This window comes from Rhinopithecus bieti, unplaced genomic scaffold (genome assembly GCF_001698545.2).
Source record: "Rhinopithecus bieti isolate Rb0 unplaced genomic scaffold, ASM169854v2 scaffold_23862, whole genome shotgun sequence".
NCBI lineage: Eukaryota > Metazoa > Chordata > Mammalia > Primates > Cercopithecidae > Rhinopithecus > Rhinopithecus bieti.
In genome coordinates, this window is record NW_016811338.1 from 5,742 (window position 1) to 26,445 (window position 20,704).

The 20,704-nt window shown below is 42.1% G+C and overlaps 1 protein-coding gene across 5 annotated transcripts in view; it reads right to left on the bottom strand.

Annotated features, from left to right (window-relative positions):
* Positions 1-6,600: 6,600 nt before the first annotated feature.
* The window catches only part of TCAF2 (TRPM8 channel associated factor 2), a 36,328-nt gene continuing 22,224 nt past the window's right edge, over positions 6,601-20,704 (bottom strand). For 2 of the 5 annotated variants that reach the window (XM_017893749.1, XM_017893748.1), the window contains exons 3-8: positions 15,764-16,755; positions 15,015-15,112; positions 13,292-13,505; positions 12,713-12,952; positions 11,473-11,810; positions 6,601-9,313 (exon numbers count right to left, since the gene is read on the bottom strand). In XM_017893749.1, coding sequence (XP_017749238.1) covers positions 9,059-9,313; positions 11,473-11,810; positions 12,713-12,952; positions 13,292-13,505; positions 15,015-15,112; positions 15,764-16,755 — 2,137 coding nt within the window. In that variant the 3' untranslated portion in view covers positions 6,601-9,058. Of the gene's footprint in view, positions 9,314-11,349; positions 11,811-12,712; positions 12,953-13,291; positions 13,506-15,014; positions 15,113-15,763; positions 16,756-20,497; positions 20,641-20,704 lie in introns of those variants that run through there. The other 3 variants (XM_017893753.1, XM_017893752.1, XM_017893751.1) reach the window with 3 other exon arrangements.

A 20,704-nucleotide genomic window follows, 5' to 3' on the forward strand; every position in this document is an offset into this window, starting at 1 on the left:
ATGAATGACCTTTACTGTAAAGTAACTGCTTTTTTTATGTAACTAGGAATAACCTGATTGGTTTTGGCAGTTGGACTCTGCTTGCTCTGTGATTCAGTAGTCAGACACATAGTCTAATGCAGGCAGAGTCACAGGCGATGGCAAATCCAGTAACTGTATAGAACAGTATGTTGGCTGAGAGTGTGGGCTCCGAATTCTAGGGTTGGAAACGTGGATTCACTGCTTACTAGTTCTCAGCAAAATGAAGAGAGTAATTGTACTTCTTGGTAGGAATGTTGTGAGCATAAATCAATATAAAAGCACTTAAAACAGTTTCTGAAAAGCAGCAGTTTATTGATGATTCATCTAACTTACACTGATATCCTTGGGAGTAAATGTGGTCTGGAAAATAGATTTTTAGGGTCATTGCTTGAATGGGATTATATAATCATATAAATGCCCAATATATTTTTTTGTTATAACTCCCCTGTCTGCTACAATAGTTCAGACTGAACTGAATCTTCCCATATGTAACTTTACTAATTCAAACCTGAATAGTGCTCAAAGCCCATACATTTTAACTACCTGTTCAAATGATTGGTTATTTAAGACAAAAACTATGTGACCGGGGGTTGACTGCAAGATCCTATTAAAAGAAGTATCATTTGTGAGGGTGAATCAGTCTCAGGCATTGAATATATATTTATCTAAGTGAAGCACACAGCTGCTTAGGTTTCAGTCTGCAGACCCAGGAAAGCATTGTTCCAACTGATTGTCAAACCTAAGTGCTGAGAATTTGTTTTTAATCATTGTGAGTGTCCTAAAATGGCTTGGTTCTCCATCGTGAGGCCAATTACACTGGACTTTAATTTCCCAATCTCCACCTAAGTTCTTCTTTTTTAGCAACAGAGAGTGATATGGCTAGGCTTTGTGTCCCCACCCAAATCTCCTCTTGAATTGTAATACCTAGGTGTTAAGGGAGAGAACTGGTTGGAGGTGATTGGATCATGGGGGTAGTTCTCCCCCATGCTGTTCTCGTGATAGTGAGTGAGTTCTGAAGAGATCTGGTGTTTTATTCAGTGTTTGGTAGTTCCTCTCCTGCTCTCCCATCTCTCGCCTGCCACCATGTAAGAAATGCTTGCCTTCCCTTTTGTAATGATTGTAAGTTTCCTGAGACTACCCTAGGCTTGCAAAATTGTGGGCCAATTAAACATCTTTCCTTCATAAATTACTCAGCCTTGGGTATTTCTTCATGGCAATGTGAAAATGAACTAATACAGAGAGTTAGTTGTTTTAGGGCTATCAAGGGCCTAGGAATAAAAAGCAGTGGCTTTGTTGTTGTTAATTCTCCCCTTCCATCTGTAATGCACAATAAAGATGATTGGCTTTTTTGCAGGTTATTCTTGATGAAAAGGACAATACATTCAAGGATATTTTATAAATTTGTTGGTAGCCTAGGGAAAAGAAACAAAGGGATCATTCTTACTGAATTTTAAAACAGAAATGGCTCATCAAACGGCTCCATGGGGCTGCCTTTGGGTTTATCCCCTTGATAGGAGGTAATATGATATTTGAAGTGGTGACTGGGAGGCTGCCCTCAGAGTAAGCTCTAGGTCACTCCTCAGCGTGAGGACTTTTTCTCTCCATCTATTACTCCACGTCTTTGTTCTCTAGATCTCCAGCTTGAGAGATAGTTTACAATTTCTATCTTAATTTTTTCTCAACACCGTTTTTCCCAACGTATGCTTAACATTTCAAAATAATGCTCTCTCCCTTTGTCATCTTGAAGAGTTTATAGAGATGATGGTTATATTTTTATGAAGAAAGTTTCTCATGGCTTTCCCAAATGAAAAGCGAATCAGTATAAAGAGCTGTGTGTAGAAAATGTAGGACCTTCTGTAAGCTGAGTACGGCACCAAAGTATCTTCCTATGAGAACTAGGAAGTGCACCGATCTTGCACAAGAAGACTTTTCAAAATGGAAGCCAGGCATGGTACTAAAGACCTTGTATCAGGAACAAGCTCATGAAAATAATATCATGAGAAGTGCAATCATGCCCTGCTTTTAAGGAGATAGCATCAACTGAAAAGTAGCTCTCCTTCTTTGGAAATCTTGGCCACGTCTAATGTCTTGGCTGACCTGCTGTTCATGTGCTTGCTACATGCTGCTGAGGACATATTGTGGGGGCACTTTTGATCTTAGATGAATCAGTGTATCAGAGATGTATCTGGGCAATACTCAGAAAGGTCTGGCTTCTATTTCAAAGCTCCTGGTGAAGACAGCCTAGGGGGCTGGATAAATAACTTATCATAGGAAACTAGGTTAGATTCAATAAGTGGGACAACAATTTGAAGTAGGCTAATAGCATCTTTTTGTTTTCTTCTATAGAAATGGAGACTAACATATCAGATGTACCTGTATGAAGGTGCCACGTATAGGCATCTCAGCTGTCTTGTTTTGGAGTTGGGAGACCACATAAAATAATTTGAATTTTTTTGGAGGGGTTCTTAATTTTTCATTATTGTTATTGTGGGATGTATCTCTGTTCCAGAACCTAATAACATGGCAGAATAGGAAAAATGTTAATTCAAAATGAAAGTGTCTACACTGTAGTTAACTTTGGCTGGAAATGTTAATTAGTAGAGGAGAGGAATTGACACAGAAACATAGTAGAAATAGGGCCCAAGAAATGTCAGATAAATAATTGTTTCCTCAAAATACAGAAACTCCTGAAAATAGCTTATACTATTCTCTGACATAAGTCCCTAGGAAAAGGAGAAATAAGAATTAACGGAAAATTCACTTTCACAATGCAGCCTGTATTCAGAAGCTGAAAATAGGAGAATAGTTCTAATTGCACTAAAGCTTCTTTCTGGAATAGTGAAACCATTTTCTTGAATAGGGATAAATAAGAGAAGTCTTTTCTTCTTCTTCTTCTTTTTTTTTTTAGATGGAGTCTCACTCTTGCCCAGGCTGGAGTGCAGTGGCATGATCTCAGCTCAGGGCAACCTCCCATCCCGAGTTCAAGTGATTCTCCTGCCTCAGATTCCCAAGTAGCTGGGATTACAGGCATGTGCCACCACACCCGGCTAATTTTTGTATTTCCAGTAGAGACGGGGTTTTGCCATGTTGGCCAGGCTGGTGTCAGATGCCAGACCTCAGGTGATCCGCCCAAAGACAGCAAACATATACAATAGCTGGAAATCCTCATCTAGTCTTCTCCCATGATCATACATTCTTGTTAGTAATGTATTAATCCAATAGCCCCCCACACCAAAACTGATATGTGACAGGCCCTGCCCTTCGGGCTGTAGATACACTGTGAATAGGGCAGGTCTAGTCCCTGCCCCTATGAAGTTTCCATGTAGTGAGAAAGAGAGATTTTAAACAAATAATTACAAATGGGATGACTGATATATAAAGGAAGTTACAGGTTTCATGGGAACATGAGGCTCAGAGACATGGCTCGAGGAAATGACCTCTGGGTTAAGAGCTGAAGAAAAAAAAAGAAAACCTTAAAAAACACTGATACCCCAGTCCGAATTGATATAGAGAAGTGCCGTCCCTTCTCCAAGGCCACCACTAGCTCATAAAATGCCTCTGCGTGAATTAGAGAATGGAGCTCTTGCTATCCTGGCTGGCTCAATGGCGCACCCCAGTGGCCCACCTTTGTGTGTGACCCAAATGGCACGTCCACAAAGTGTGTCCCTTCTCCACCGGGCAGGTTTTGTTTTATTATAAACACTATTTCACCGAATTTAGCTAATGGAGAAAATATAGGTTGAAGTTACTCACATTTCAAAAGATTGCAGACCAGTCAAGATTAATTAAGTCCTGGTTAAAGATAATTAAAGATTTAACAGGAAAAAGGAAAAAGTGAAAATGTTTCAATTTCTTATGATAAAATATAAATGATATATGATTCCTCACTCTGAAAATATAACTCTAAAAAGAACCTGTTTCTAGTTGACTTTTGTTGTTCTACCCAAAAGGAAGCCCAAACATCAGAAACTTCTCTACTCTATTGTGAAGTGGAGGGAAGACCAGGTGGAAGAAAGGAATGACCCAGAAGCACAGAACAATCTGTAGAGATGATGATGAGGGTTGCATTTGCACAGCTGAAATGTGTGCATCACAGCTGCAATAATGAAAGCGAGGGATACAGGTGGGAGGCAAAGCTGGAAACACTCGCAGAGACCAAATCATGGAAGACTATGTTGGTATGCAAGCTGTGTTGTGAATTTTAATACAGTTTATATCTTTTTTTTTTTTTTTTTTTTTTTTTTGAGACGGAGTCTCGCTCTGTCACCCAGACTGGAGTGCAGTGGCCGGATCTCAGCTCACTGCAAGTTCCGCCTCCCGAGTTTACGCCATTCTCCTGCCTCAGCCTCCCGAGTAGCTGGGACTACAGACGCCCGCCACCACGCCCGGCTAGTTTTTTGTATTTTTTAGTAGAGACGGGGTTTCACCTTGTTAGCCAGGATGGTCTCGATCTCCTGACCTCGTGATCCGCCCGTATCGGCCTCCCAAAGTGCTGGGATTACAGGCTTGAGCCACCGTGCCTGGCCTTAATACAGTTTGTATCTATCTTGTTTAAAAGGTGTCATGCTTATATAGGGTAGAAAACATATGTGGTAGAAATACAATACTAAATTACTAACAAAGAGTTTATAAGAAAAACAACAGGAATCTGCCCAAACCCTACTCCCTCTTTATCTCCCCTGTTTCTCTACTTTTCAATCCTACTCTCCCTAAGAAACTATTTCAAAACTTAAAAAAAAAAACAAGCCTTTTACTTCTCTTTATTTTTCTTTTCTGTTCCTTCTTTTCTTCCTTTCTCTCTCTCTCTCTCTCTCTCTCTCTCTCTCTCTCTCTCTCTTTCTTTCTTTCTTTCTTTCTTTCTGACAGAGTCTTGCTCTGTTGCCCAGGCTACAGTGCAGTGGTGTGATCTCAGCTCACTGCAATCTCCGCCTGCTGGATTCCAGAGATTCTCCTGCCTCAGGCTCCCAAGTTGCTGGGACTACAGGTGTGAGCCACTGCACCCCATTAATTTTGCATTTTTTTTAGTAGAAATAGGGTTTCCCCATACTGGCCTGCCTGGTCTTGAACTCCTGACCTCGTGATCTGCCCGCCTCAGCCTGCCAAAGTGCTGGGATTACAGATGTGAACCACTGCGCCCAGCAAAAGTCTTTTACTTCTATAGGTATAAATAGTAGACTTACACCATTACAATTTTATTACAAACTTTCCAATCATAAGCAAAAGTTGAGTAAGGATCCTTCAAGAGCCCCTTCACTCAGCTTCAATAACAAACAACATTTGGCATTGTCGTTACCAGTTCTCCAGTACCAAAGAAAATGTATGCTTCCCAGTACAGCCAGTAAAAGTCTGTGGTATGCACTTCATCACCCTGGCAAGGGTCACCTTCCCATCACTTGAACCAATCCTTGTTGGAAGGTATGGACAATTAGATGAGCCAGGCATGGATTCTGTGCCCACTCCTGCCACCAGTGTGGGCCAACCCCTTCCAAACCAAGTGGACTCTGTGTTGAGGTTGGTGTACCAAAGGAAACCAAAGGAAAAGTGATGGGGCTTTTAGCAAAGCAACTGAGTGGCTCATGGGAGGGAAAAGCAAACCAAACCCATATCCTGTACAGTAGTGATTGGACAAAAATCTATAGTCCAAGGGAAATTATAAGAACTAGCTCCAAAGTGAGACAAGCTAGATTCAGTATCTATCCTACTGTTCACAGGACATGATTTTTCTTTGGGTTGGTTCCAAGACCACCCAATAATTTTCTTCTAATAATTTTTCTAGACTTAGAACTGTGAAATTGTGGAAGTAAATGTCTCAGAAATCATGGATTATCCCTGTCACTGGCAGCAAATTAGTTTCTATGAATAGACAAAATGATCTGAGAGTATTGCAGTTACAATTAACTATAACTTTAAAACAAGAGGCGAAGTCACAGTCTCTCTGTATGAGAGACAAGGAGCTACAGACTCCAACTTCTACCAGGAAGTGTGTGTATGTGTGGAAGAAGCCAGACATTGTCTCTGTCTCTAGGCAATCTATTAAACCCAGTGATATCCATCATTTTACCCTAACATCACTGTTAAGAACACCAGTTCTGCAACCTACAGAATAGGAGAAAATTTTAGAAAGCTACCCATCTGACAAGGTCTAATATCCAGAATCTGCAAGGAACTTAAACAAATTTACAAGAAAAAAAAAAAAAAAAACACCAAAAAGTGGGTGAAGGATATGAAAAGACACTTCTGAAAAGAAGACATTTATGCAGCCAAGAAACATGTGAAAAAAAGCTCATCATCACTGGTCACTAGGGAAAGGTAAACCAAAACCACAATGAGGTACCATCTCATGCCAGTTACGCCAGTTAGAATGGCGATTATTAAAAAGTCAGGAAACAACAGATGCTGGTGAGGCTGTGGAGAAATAAGAATGCTTTTACACTGTTTTTGGGAGTGTGAATTAGTTCAATCATTGTGGAAGACAATGTGGTGATTCCTCAAGGATCTAGAACAAGAAATACCATTTGACCCGGCAATCCCATTACTGGGTGTATACCCAAAGGACTATAAACCATTCTACTATAAAGACAGATGCACACATATGTTTATTGCAGCATTATTTACAATAGCAAAGACTTGGAACCAACCCAAATGCCCACCAATGATAGACTGGATAAAGAAAATATGGCACATATATACAATTGAATACTATGCAGCCATGAAAAAGGATGAGTTCATGTCCTTTGCAGGGACATGGATGAAGACGGAAGCCATAAATCTCAGCAAACGAACACAGGAACAGAAAAGCAAATACCACGTATTCTCACTCATAAGTGGGAGATGAAAAATGAGAACACATGGACACAGGGAGGGGAACATCACACTGGGTCCTGTCGGGAGGTTGGGGGCAATGGGAGGGAGAGCATTAAGACAAATACCTGATGCATGCAGAGCTTAAAATCCAGATGATGGATTGATAGGTGCAGCAAAACACCATGGCGTATGTATACCCATGTAACAAACCTGCACGTTCTGCACATGTATCCCAGAACTTAAAGGAAAAAAAAAAGAACACCAGTTCTGGAGTTTAATTTCCTGGTTTCAAATTCCTTCTCTACCCAAGGCTGGATTACCCAAAGGCAGACAAATCACATTCTGAGGCAGGTAGAAAATCAGATACCAACACCTTTCTGGAAGTTCAATCTGTTACTGACTGAAAATTCAGTAGTAAACATTGGAAAAATCCAGACTCTGTTGAACATATTTTCATCTATTTTCTAGGTGACATTTTGTTTAAATTGTAAACCATTCATGAAGAATGAGTTTCACAATGTTTTCATTGCTATGGACTTCAATTAAGCCCTGGCTCTGCCTCTTATTCACTTTGTGACTTCAAAAAACTTATTTTATGTCCCTTAGTGTCAGTTTCCTCATCTATGAAATGGGGATGATACTAGTACCTACCTCAGAGGTCTGCTGGGAAGATAATATGAAATCACTCACAGTAAATAGCTCACATAATGCCTGGAACATACTAATCACTCATTATGTGTTACGTGTCATTACTGTTCTTCCCTTTGACAAATATTTCATGAACACCTTTCATGTATAAAGCCCCTGGCAAAGGGTACTAGAGAAATAAAAAGAAATTATCTAGAATTGGGAAGGATATACTGATGGGATTCAGCAAAAGACATGCCCTAAATTAGTTCTCCTCGTGGGAAGTCACTCTACTCTCCACAAAGCCTAAGGAATGATACTCAAAACAAACAATAATATGGTCTAAAAGTAAACTGGAGAAAGTAGCTAGGCATACACCCATTAATCCCAGAGACAAATCTCCAGTGAGAACCCCACCCCCCGCAACCGAAGAGTCATGATGGGCTAGAATGAGATTAAGAGAAAGCTCAGGGGATGCTGGGGTGTGGGTTGATGAAGTGAGGATTGCGTCTGCTGCACCCAGTAATCCTGTTCCAGAGTGAAGCCCACTGTGCCTGTGGAGCCCCCACCACTGACAGTGCCTTGATACCGTGGCGACAGATGCCTGTTTTGTGGTATGAACAAACAGGCATGTAGACTTAGTAGCAGCTGTTAACATGACTTTGTCCTTTGGTTGAAGGGCAAAGGGCAAACCCTGGGAGATGGAGCTAACCCCAAAGACCCAACCTCACAGCCCTCAGTTTGAGCACATGGCATTTTTCTTTGGGTTAGGTTATACCCGAGAATCATTCCAGAAGTGGGAGAATAAATAGAGAAAGGGCTAGGATACTGCTGACAACTACCATTATTACCATGTCTGGGAAAACACTGATATTCTCTAACTATACAAGGACTGAATGCTAATGCCAAGGGGGTCAACACTGAAGAGAGATTCAGTGCCCAGAATGTGCACGCAAGACTGAACACCGTAACAGTCCACTATGGGACCAGGAGAAATCTCAGGAATACCCTTATACACACGTAATGTCTCTGCATGTGGTGGTGCACAAACATGTTCACCATTATCAAACAACAGCTGTGCGAGGAAAAGATTTGTATGCTCATGTCATGGATGTGAGACAGAAACACAGTGAGGTGAAGTGATTTTCCATAGAACCAAAGCCGGTTTAGGGCTCTCTCCACTATTCCAGTGTGTCTCGCTTGCTATATGAAAACTTCTTAAAGCATAATAAATTAGATGCCGTGTTCAGGGACGGCAGGGATGAGAATGGGGTATCAGGTTGTTATGGGAACCCATGGTCTTTAGAGCTATTGGTCAAAAATAGAAGCCTCAGGATGGCAGGATGAAAGATCCTCTCCGGGAGACTAAGAGGTGAGGTGAGTCTCTTGGGGAAAGCAATAGTGTAAGCAGAAAAACAATAAAAAGAAGCAGAAGGCACCTTTTTCAGAAAGGGGTTCCATTTTTTCTTACGACCTTGGCCACCATCTAGTGGTCAGGCTTGGAAGCAGGATCCAGGCTCCAGATACTGAGCACACATGGCCAAAGCCTCGTGGTGGAGTTGCCGGCGTGACCCTGCTTTTTGTCTCCCGCCTTGCGGGGCATCCTTCACTCCTTGGCATGGAGGTATACTTGCATGGGGTTTTCCTGCCACTCTGGGAGGGAGGCCAGGCTGTCAGCCACCTCCTTCTGGACAGGCCAGCCCCAGGCCTCAAAGAAGGGAACCAGGTTCTTCTTCACTTTCTCAGAGAACTTCTTTACCCATAGGTTCATCCTGCCAGTGTTGTCTTTGGGGAAATGAGAGAGGGTCTGGTACTCAGCAAAGAGCTGGGTGAATGGCTCCCACCCGAAGGCCTCCTGGAGCTGAAAAGGGAAAGAAGGAACAGAATGAGGTGTCGAGTTTGCAAAAGTGATGCGACATGTGCGTTCTTAAATATATTTCATTCACATGATCACCTCCCCTCAATTGTTACCTTCATCCTGAGTATGTGTCCCTATCTCCCCACTCTACCCCTGCACAATAATGCAATTTCATTGCTCATTCCATCTCTCAGCCACAAAACACCACCCCCTGAATCTAGTGGGGGTACTCACGGAAAACCTAATGTCTGAATAGAGGTAAACACTCAATAAATGTCCACTATTAGTATCTTTAATTTAAAAAATTGTCTTCCCAGATCTCAAGTGTTTTCCTCAGCATCAAGACAGGTTTGGATCTGACTGAGATGAGAAACCCTCACTTCCTACATATTTGGCCTAATGAGAGTCTAAAAAGCTGCAAACCTCAAATACTATACTTTCCAGGTATGATACTAATCCTTATTTTTTAAATAACCGTCTCGGACCTGTGACTATCTGCAGTGATACAAAATTGCTCTGTAGAACACTGCATTTAGGGCAGAAAAAGAAAAAACTCCAGCCTGTCTTGAGGGGCTGCAAATGAGAGTGGCTCATACTTCTTAAGGGGCAGCCCACCGGACAGCCCTTGGCAGAAGGCCCCTGTTCACTAAGATTATACAAATTTCCAGTTAGCAGGGATCTGGGGTTTCCATCTCCACTCTCCCTTTAATAGATGAGCATTCTCTGACTCTAGCTTGTAAAAGCCCGAGGATAGATAACACTATCGAAGTCAAGCCTCCCTCAGATTCTCACTGCTGCACCCTCATTATTGCTCATCTGTTCTTTACTGGCTTGCTCTTTGACACTTATTAATGAATACATCAATAAATTAAGCATTTAATAAACATACAACATGTATTAGACATCCAGACCCTGCCAGCTACTGTGCTAGGCAAACATGATTAAGAGCTCTTGTCCTTCTAGAGAACACTGGCCAAAGGGAGAAACACATGTAAATAAGCACATTACTAAAAATGTTGGTTTATCAAGGAGGTGATGTCCAGGAGAGAAGGGGACAACAGAGCTGAATTTGGACAGGTGACTTGACAGCTAATGGACAAGACGTTCCAGCATGATTCAGCAGCAGGAAGCAAACAAGGGGAAGCACAGAAGCCAAAACAGCAAAATGTGTCCATAAGCATAAGCAGGTTGGCATGCCGGAGGGTAAATGTGGAGGTAAGAGCGGGAGATGTAGCTAGAGGCGCTGGTGGTGCTGGTCATGAAGGGCCTCCTATGCCCTGCTAATGAGCTTGACTTTTCCCTATATGTGCTAGAGAACACTGTAAGCATTTTATAGACAGAGTATTCACATTACTTTGGAAGGAGTGTAAGGAAGATGAATCATAGAGGATTGAGGCAAGATGCTAGGACAATTTAGAAGGCTACTGGAATACACTGAGGGAAGACTAACGAGGCCTGAGCTAAGCAGCAGCAGCACAGATGCTGGGGAGAAGCCCTCTAGCAGGAAGAGGAGTCAGAAGGTGCCTGTTTGTCTTGAGGCCAAGTCCCAGACTTGGTCTCTCTAGAGCTATTGAGAAATGATATTCAGGGCTCCACAGTGAGTAGATAGCAGAATAGGACAGAATCAGGGCTTAAATTTACAGTTTAGGGGCAGCCTACCATTGTGGTCAGTGGTCCTATAGCTAAGGATATGGAAATGAATGCAGTACGAAGTTACCTCATTAACTGGGACTGTCTCACATTCACTCTTCACAAAATTAGTGAAAGGCACAAAAAACTAAAGAGGGTATGGCAATGCGAAAGCCTGGGGCTTGTCATTAGGTCCTGATTTTAAGTTCTAGGTCCTTCACTTAAATGGGGGATACTGGACAGGTTGCTTAAACTCTTTAACTTATGCTATATTTCTATTTTTTTATAATATTTTTCATTTCCTCGTACATCACAAAATCAGAAGGTGAGTGAGACAGGTGCTATTCTCTCTGCCTTAGAGGGGTATAACCCAAGAAGCACCACCATGCAGCCCAGTCCCTCTCATTTCCAGGGGAGGTGGTGGTCCCTGGACCTAGTGGGGTGGTGAAGGAGCTGGAGAGCTACTGAGATCCAGGTCGCTACCTAACTGAAGGGTCTGGTCATCCCCTTCTCCCAGAATTTCTGCTCAGTACCTGTAGATATGTTTCCAGGGCTGTCCACACATTCCAGTCACACAGAGGGGCTCCCTTTCCCAGGTGGGCCTTGATTCTCTTCTCTCGCTCTGGAGGGCTCAGAGCCTCGTGGGCCTGAGCCCTGGGGATCCCTAGGACTGTTTCATGCACGTAGACTGACCAAAGGTTGCAGGTGGCCTCAGTAGTGTGCGGGGGGAACTCCCATCCATGCCGCTGTTGGTTGTGGCCCAGCTCATGGATGGGGCCCCACACACCCCTGCTTCTCATGTCCATCTCGTTGATGATCTCCTTCACAGACTCCAGGTGGCACATGATGGGGTATCCTGAATGCATCCAGCCTGGGAACACAGAAGGAAGAAATGAGCATTGAGGAGGGTTTGCCCAAACTATCTCCTTCATTCTTCTCTATTATGGGACTTTTCTTCACCATCCTGATTATCCCCAATAATTGCAGAATCTCTGTGATGATTGGAAAGCAAATAGCTTTCTCCTACTTGGTCAGAAACTGAATAGTACCTAATCCCCTTCTCACACCTGAGTCGTGGCCTCCTCCTCACTCTGGCCCCGGAGAATATGGTTACACTTTACATAGTCATTCTTGCTGTAATTCGACACCTCCATTTTGTGTGTGTGAGCGTCCTTTACATGTCAGTCTGATATATGATGTCCTATGACTGGATCTGAGATCCTTGAGGGCTAGAACAGTGTCATTCTTTCTTCCCCATGTATACTACTTTTGTCCAAATTTACACTCTATGATAGAGGTAATTTTTGTCCTTATTTGAAGCTATGAAATTTGAGGTACAAAGAACTTTCCCCATGTGGGATCCGGAGTTCCTTATTTCTCTTCCTATGCACCGCTTTCTTTTTAATCACTCAGTACTTACCATAAACCTCCTTACGTATTTCCTCTTTTCATTTCCAACTCGGCTTATGTTTGAAGAAAATAGTTGATTTTCTATGCTGTCCTTGAAATGACTCTGGTTGCCATGTATGAATTCGCAGTACAACTTTTTCTGAGATTGTTCTATCATCTGGTGAAATCTCACCTTGTAGATATCAATAATTTGTTTTTTTCACATGTAAACATTCTTTCATCCCCATTGTGGTCAATGTCTTTTATATATTTTTCCCTTGCTTTACTAATAAAATTATGCTTACACATCTTGGATGTTCATAAAAGGCAAAGTAATAGATACATGGTTTCCACTGACTAGGAGGATTCCCTGGGAGCACCCACCAGCTGAGATCTGCACATCAGCCACAATCCTCTCGGGACGGCGGAGAGGGAAGGGCTCAGCCGCCAGCCTGGCCACAGCCTCCATCATCTCATCCCAGAGGCGGAGCACAGGCTCAGGGTCCTTCAGGGCTTGGAGGTTTGTGGTTGGCACTGTCAGGATGATGTTGTCTGTGGCCAGCTCTCCCCAGGGAGCCGGGTCCTCCTGCATCTGCCTCTTCCACTCTTCTAGTGATGTCTTACCTGGGAATAAATATCATGGAACCTACCACACCCACTTCCCCAACTTCCCTTGAGTTGAAAAATGCCACCTGAACTCTGGAAGAACATTGCAATAATGAACCACTATCCCAGAGGTCTATAGGCTATAAAGTGAAGAAAACGCTTCCTGACTCTTCTTTTTGTCTGCTCTGAAGTATCCATAGACACAGGGTATTCCATATCTCCTTCCTCCACGTTCTCCCCAAACAGTTCTTCCTCTTTCTCTCCACCAAACCTTATTTCTCTCCCATTTAGCAACCATCCCACAGTTTCCATGGCATCTGCCGCTCTTCCTCCTCCCTAAATATTCATTCCACTTACCCAGCTTATAGTATGGGGCAGGCACAGCCCCCCTGATAGTGACAGACACAGGGCCTAGTTGGCTGCCCTTGGGCACGATGACGTAGAGGAGGCCGCCCCAGAGGCAGGAGACTGACCGTTCAGTCCTGTCCATACAGCATTGATGAGTCACCACGGGGGCTCGAGATAGCTTCCTGGCCTTGGTTAGGTCATCGGTGTGGCAGCCAATCTGTACCTGGACAGGTGATTCCACCAAGTGATGGAGGAATTAGAATCCTTGTGATGTGTGTGTGAGGTTGTTTAGATGGAAGATATTAGACAAACATGCCCATGAAACCCCAGCTTCCCTTATCTATGTGCTAGGCATGGAAATATCTCAATTTTAGCAGTCCAAAGTCATCTGGACTTCAAAGCATGTAAAATCATTTTTCCAAGGATTTAAACAGCTCCACCATAAATCTTCACCTGACATGAATTGGTGAGAGACCAGGCTGATCCTGGCAAAGGTCTTGTGTCTTTCTGCCAGGCAAAATCCTGGGCTCTTCTAACAGGACCTAAGCCAGTCTGGTGACGCTGATGTTGGGGATGAGCTGGGGGACTGTGCTCTGTCCTCTGTGAACACACAGGAGGCCCATCCAGAGTGAATGAGGTTGATTCTGTCTTCCTCTTTGTCCAGAGCTTCCCTTTCTGGCTGCCAGATGGGTAGAGATCTGTTTTGTCTGGAGTCCTGGAGTTGCTTTTCTTAGGTTTGATATAAGCAAGCTCCAGAAAGAATGCTGACAGAAAAGAGGCCCTAGCTGTGGTAGGAAGTGGCCCTCAGAGCCAAGGAGGCTGAATGAATTTAAATTCTGCATGTAGGGCATATTTTGTGGAGCGATGGGATTTTCACACCCTTCAGATGTCAAGATAAAGAGATAAAACCACAGCACTTTGGGAGGCCGAGGCGGGCGGATCACAAGGTCAGGAGATCGAGACCACGGTGAAACCCCGTCTCTACTAAAAATACAAAAAATTAGCTGGGCGCAGTGGCGGGCGCCTGTAGTCCCAGCTACTGGGGAGGCTGAGGCAGGAGAATGGCGTGAACCCGGGAGGCGGAGCTTGCAGTGAGCCGAGATCGCGCCACTGCACTCCAGTCCGGGCGACAGAGCGATACTCCGTCTCAAAAAAAAAAAAAAAAAAAAAAAGATAATACCAGAGTTTGTGCAGAATGAGCTTGCTGACACCCAGCCCAAATTTCTACCACATGTTTCATACTCACTCCCTCTGAATTTGCACGTGGGACCCATGAGGAGGCACGAAGAGGTAACTGCCCATGCCCCAGGATTCCCAGCCCTTCCTTTTCCTTCTGTCAGTCACCTACTAATCACATCATCCACTCCCTAAACCTTTTCTAATAAAGTAACTCTTTAAGTACAATGGGACAGATTTGAGCTGGGCTCCTGTCTCCTTGTTAGTCCAGTTGCAATAAAATGCTTTTTTTTTTTAAATGAAAAATTCAAGTGTCATAGTTTTGGCTTCAGTCCATTCTGCAGTGAGCTTCTTTTGTTTGATAATACTAGGCACTTCAGTCACTCACTTAGATGGCCTAAAATTTAGCTGCTTCATATGTAAAATCTGTAAAATGGGCAGAATAATGCATCTCTGTACTCCTGGCAGCATTGCCATGAGCTGGAACTAGAGAGTGGATGAGAATGACACAGCTCTAGGGTTTTGAGGGTGGCAGATGTGGGTGTTCAGACCTTACCCGTAGGCCAGCAGAGGCAGCAACTTCAGACAGTGAGACTTCCGCATTTTGTCCTTCCAGGAGGTAGAGCCCGGTACTTACCCAGCAATCACTGTTGCCTGACAAAAGTCATAGAGAAGGCTCAGTTCTTCCTTCCTATGTGACTCTATCTCCACTTAGGGCCTCCCAGCCTCTCCCAGTGGTACAGCTTCTCCCCTGTGTATCTCAAGTCAGCCACACTTCTTCTTAGACTCATCCCTCCTAAACCTTAAGCGGAGTCCCAGCCCACATCTTCTTGAAAGTACCTGATAAAGAATGGAGTCTGCCGGGCCCAGTGGCTCATGCCTGTAATCCCAGCACTTTGGGAGGCTGAGGCAGGTGGATCACCTGAGGTCAGGAATTCCAGACCAGCCTTACCATTATGCATTTATGCTATTTCTCTTACTGCCTATGAAACCCCATCTCTACTAAAAGTACAAAAATTAGACGGGCCTGGTGGTGTGTGCCTGTAGTCCCAGTGACTCAGGAGGCTGAGAGAGGAGAATTGCTTAAACCCAGGAGGTGCAGGTTGCATGAGCCGAGATCGCGCCACTGCACTCCAGCCTGGGTGACAGAGTGAGACTCCATCTCAAAAAAAAAAAAAAAAAAAAAAAAAAAGAATGAGGTCAATCTTCCTGAAGGTAAGTACTTGCAATGTCCTGTGTAGTGTCAGCCAATCCCACTTTCCCCTATGTCTTTAATGTTCTGGGCATTCTCTCCTGTTTTCATACCTGGGTTGATTCCGTCAATCTCCACAGTAATGGGGTGTTTCGAGGGGTACAAACTAGAGGAGCAGGTCCAGATGCCAAGCCCCTGGGCCAGCTGGGAGCAGTCAGTTCCAGAGTGAGCCAGCCCAGTGGCCAGGGAGAGCATGGCAGCCTCATAGGAGTCACTGGCAACTGGATTTTCCCGGCTCACAGCTGGGAGGCCCGACCCTCGTAGCATCTTCTTCAGGAGCCTGTGCAGGGATATGTAAGCAGGGATCCCCTCCGCAGGAATCTGCAGGAAGGCTGCACCATCAACTCTCAACTTTGCCAGACAGCTCTTTTCCAAGTTCCCATTCTCGTGGTTCAGGATAGCCTGGAATTCAGAGAGCGCCTTGCGGAAGTGGTAGCTTCTCATCTCAGGGGTAGGAATGGGGAAACAGCCTGCTTTGAGAGTCTGAGGCAGGATGCTGAGGCCAAAGCAGTTGAGGATGACGTTACCAGGGAAGCCAGCCAAGGGGCAGTGGCCAGGGTTCTGGGAGGCCCACCACCAGGCCTGGCCCCCAATCAGCAGCCCCCCACCCTCAGCCACAAACTCCTGCAGCTGCTTTGCCTCCTTGTCACTGTACGCCTTGCAGCAGTAGACACACAAGTTGCTGTTCAGATGAGGCTCCAGGCTGCATTGCAGGCCATGTTCCGATAGGAGGGGACACAGATCTTTTAGGTTTGTGTTCACCCCAACTTTGCCTGTCTGGCCTCTGGCCAGCCAGTGCACCGCATTGAGCAAGAAGGACCCCATCTTGGGAGCACAGAGCAGGCACTCGTGGGCAGCCAGGACCACACGGCCCCGGCCATAGCGAGCAGCTGCCAAAAAGCAGTTGAGTGAGGCATCCAGCCCCAGAGGGAAGGCCAGGGCTCCATGCACCAGCAGCTGTGAGGGGACTCCCCCTGTCCTGATGTCCAGCTCTGAGATCCCCTCCAGGAGCTGCTGCTGGTCCTGCCTGACATCCTCCCCACACCTGGAAGAGACAGGAGAAACAATGAGTCTACAGTCAGTTAATGAGCTACTGAATCAAACTCATTGAATAGAGAAATCTATGTGCAGGTAGGAAGATTGCATTGTTCATGTCAATCTTCACATTCTTACTAATATTAGGATTTTAGCATGTCAACATCATTTATTTTCATCATGTTTAAGGCATATTTTTTCACTTTTTTTTTTTTTTTTTTTTTTTTTTTTTTCAACTGAAGGGATATTATCATTTTATTGGCCCTGTTTTTTTTTTTTTTTTTTTTTTTTTTTTTTACACATCGTGGGATTTTTTCTTTTAATTGGGCTTTTTTTGTTTTTTTTTTTTTTTTTTTTTTTTTTTTTTGAGATGGAGTCTTGCTCTGTCACCAGGCTAGAGTGCAATAGCACCATCTCAGCTCACTGCAACCTCGGCCTCCTGGGGTCAGGCAATTCTCCCGCCTCAGCCTCCTAAGTGCTGGGACTATAGGCGCATGCCACCACACCCAGCTAATTTTTGTATTTTTAATAGAGACAGGGTTTCACAGTGTTGGCCAGGATGGTCTCGATCTCATGACCTCGTGAGCCTGCCTTGGCATTCCAAAGTGCTGGGATTACAGGCGTGAGCCACCACGCCCAACCTGGTCTTTCTCAGTGATACATAAAATAATGGCATTTTTCACAATCAATGTTGTCACAGATTTCAGGAAACACTATAGAGGTAGTACCCTTACTTGTATATCTTAAAATCCACATTTTCTAAATGAACACCTCCAGGAATTCCTCCCATTTAGTCAACTAAGTGTTGAATATTGTGGCTTCAGTTTCTTGACTTTTAAAATAATTAAACATATAAACAAATTAAGTTAGAAAAATTAGTTTATTATGTCCAGAGAAAGTAGTACTGCTTATGAATTACTCGAGCTAACTTTCTACAAAGGAAGATTGCAAAAACACCAAATTTGGACTCTCCATAGGGTAGTTCTGATCTAGGAACCCATCAGAAGTAAATTGTTTAACACTACACTTGAAGATTTATACAAACACACACTGTTCTTAAAAACTCACTTAGATCTGGTTAGAGTATTCACTTCTTTTTATTAAGGAATGGTCAAAATGTAATGAATCAAGAAAAGGTTTTGTATTTCAAGAATTTTTAAAAACAATTTGTATATACTATAAACATCAAGCAATAGGAGGTTGGTTAAATAAGTTATGGTTAACAGTAGATTGTAAAACATATTGTGATGAAAATAATTATCAGATAATTTGAAAAATGCTTAATGGAAAAACTTTTAAGATTAGATTCCAGAATACCATGCTCTAAATAAGCCAAATTTTGGGGAAAAAAATCAAAAACCATAAAACCAGACATTGAAGCAGAACCTAAAGCATATTTATCAAAATATCTTTGTTAAAAAAAAAGTCTTCAGTGGCCATCTTGGCTGGTGGGATTTTAGGTCCTTTTAATTATCTTATAAAACTTTATTGTCTCAAATTTTAAAATTAACATCTACTTCTCTTATAATTAAAAATTAAATGTTATATTTTTTAAAAGTATAGTTCATTTATTCTGGTAGTAAAACATTATTGAAAAATGTAACACTTGTTCAGATTCTCTTTCTTTTCAGCATGAAAATGAGGAGATGGCATGTCTTAGTTTTGCCATCCCATTTTCAGGCTGACATGGTAAATGTCATATCAGGTATCAATTCTGCCTGTGGCTTTTTGTTACCTGTTGGAACTCAAGATAATTTGGGGAGTTAATGACATTGAGCTACAAGACTTAATAATAAAACATTCCACTCTAAGTGTGCTTAGCATCTTCTCACAGGCACCTGGCAAAGTCTCAGCTAATGGCAGTAAACCTTCAATATGGAAAGCTGCGGTTACCTGCAGATATCCTCTCCAAAGCTAATTGAAATGATTGCATACATTCATCCATGTGCCCACACACACATACAAACCACAGTAGCACTGGGAATCTAGGAAGTGACTAGAATGGGTGACAAAAGTTGCAACAACCACATAGAATTAAAGAAAAAACTCAAGAACTTCTTAGCATAAAGGCAGCATAAATAAAGTTAAAGAAGGTGAGATCATTGAGAGAAAAATATTTGTAACAGATTGAACAGATACAAAATTAGAATCCAGAATATATGAGTAATTTCTAAGAATAAACAGAAAAGCAAAAAAACTGAAAATAGTTTTAAACTATATCCTCAAACAGCCCATGAAAGATGAAATCCAAGTGAAATATCCAACATTTGAAAAGATATAATCATGTAAATGCAAATTATATATGATAACGTTTTTTATCCAGAAAATTAGTGAAAGTTTCAAAAGCTAACAATATTAAGTGCTGGCAAGAGTGTGGAGAAAAATAATCTTTCATAAAATCTGGAGATCAATTTGGCAGTATCCAATAACATTAAAAATAGAAATAGCCTATAGTAGTATACACGGAGGCAGTACTAGGAAGTTCATTGCAAATTGTTGGCAATAGTGAAAAAGTATGAAGAAGTTAAATATTCACTAACATGAATGCAAATAAAAATTGGCATTTAATCATACGATGGATTACTGTTTACCAGTCAATAAGAATAGTTCCACCTATGCTAATTAACAAGGGAAGATGTTCAAAACATTTGCTGAGTAAAACAATTTCAAAAATAGCAGAACTTGGTGATGCTACTTATGGAAGACCAATATAAAGCAAAGTAAACATACGTCAGTATATGTCCAAAATGTTAGGAAACAACTACAATAAACTGATAAGAGTTTTTCTATTGGATTGTGGGATAGACAGAAAGGACTGACATTGAAAGAGATGATCAAAGGGGCTTTTGCCTCAATAATTTATTTCTTCAAATAAGGGGAATGTACAATTATATTTCTCAGGTAATTCCAAATTAAATATAAAATGTTAAGATAACTGCTCCAAAAATAGAAGTAAAATGTATAATCTACAAATGTGTTGAGGAAATTTAAGAAATGGATAAAACTTAGTAGTAAGCAAGGAAAAGTGTAAAAGAAATAAAGCATAAAAATAGAAAATAAAATTAAAAGGGGGTAAGAGCAAGAAATACATTTGAATCATCACAGTATATATGAATGTACTGAATTTCTATTTGATAGAGGCTGTTAGATTAGTTTAAAAACATCTGGATATAAGCTGCTTATAAAAGACACCCTTGAAACTAAGTGACATAAAAGCATTGAAAATGACAAAATCAACAAAGTTTTATTTCAAAAAATACAAAAACAAAAAAGCAGACATGCCAGCATTACTAAGGGATGCAATAATTTCAAAGAGGGAAAATTAAAAATGAACATTTTCTATGGATAAAAGTTATACTCTAACAAAATAAAATTTTATTAATTTTATGTCCTGCAAAAACACAATACTGAAAGCAAGAACTGCTACAAAGAAAATAAAAATATGAATTGACATTACATTTGGAGATGGTAATGTATTCTCAGCATCCATTGGAAAAAAAAAAAGGATGGAGATGATTTGATCAGAATGACTTACAAGCTTACTTACAGCCAGAAGACAATTGTCCTTCATGCTGAGGACAAGAAAATGAGACCCTAAAAGGTTGTGGTCTGCTAAGTTGTTGCATAAATATAAAGTAAAAAGGCGGACATTCTCCAACATGATACATTAACTAAAAAATCAATGCGCAGAGCACACACACACATAGATAAGCATCTGAGATGATCCATATCAAACTTTTAGGATTGGCTACCTCGGTCCAGAGGCATGAGACTGGAGCTGGTGGTGTGGGGAGGAGGATGAGTTGCCATTTTCCTCTCTATATTTCTGTATTGGTGCGCATTTTTTCACAATAAATTTGAATTCCTTTTGAAATATTTTCATAAAGAGGCATTTCTTAAAAGAAAATAAAGAAAGAAAGGAAACGAGGAAAGAAGGAAGGAAGGGGATGACAGAGGGA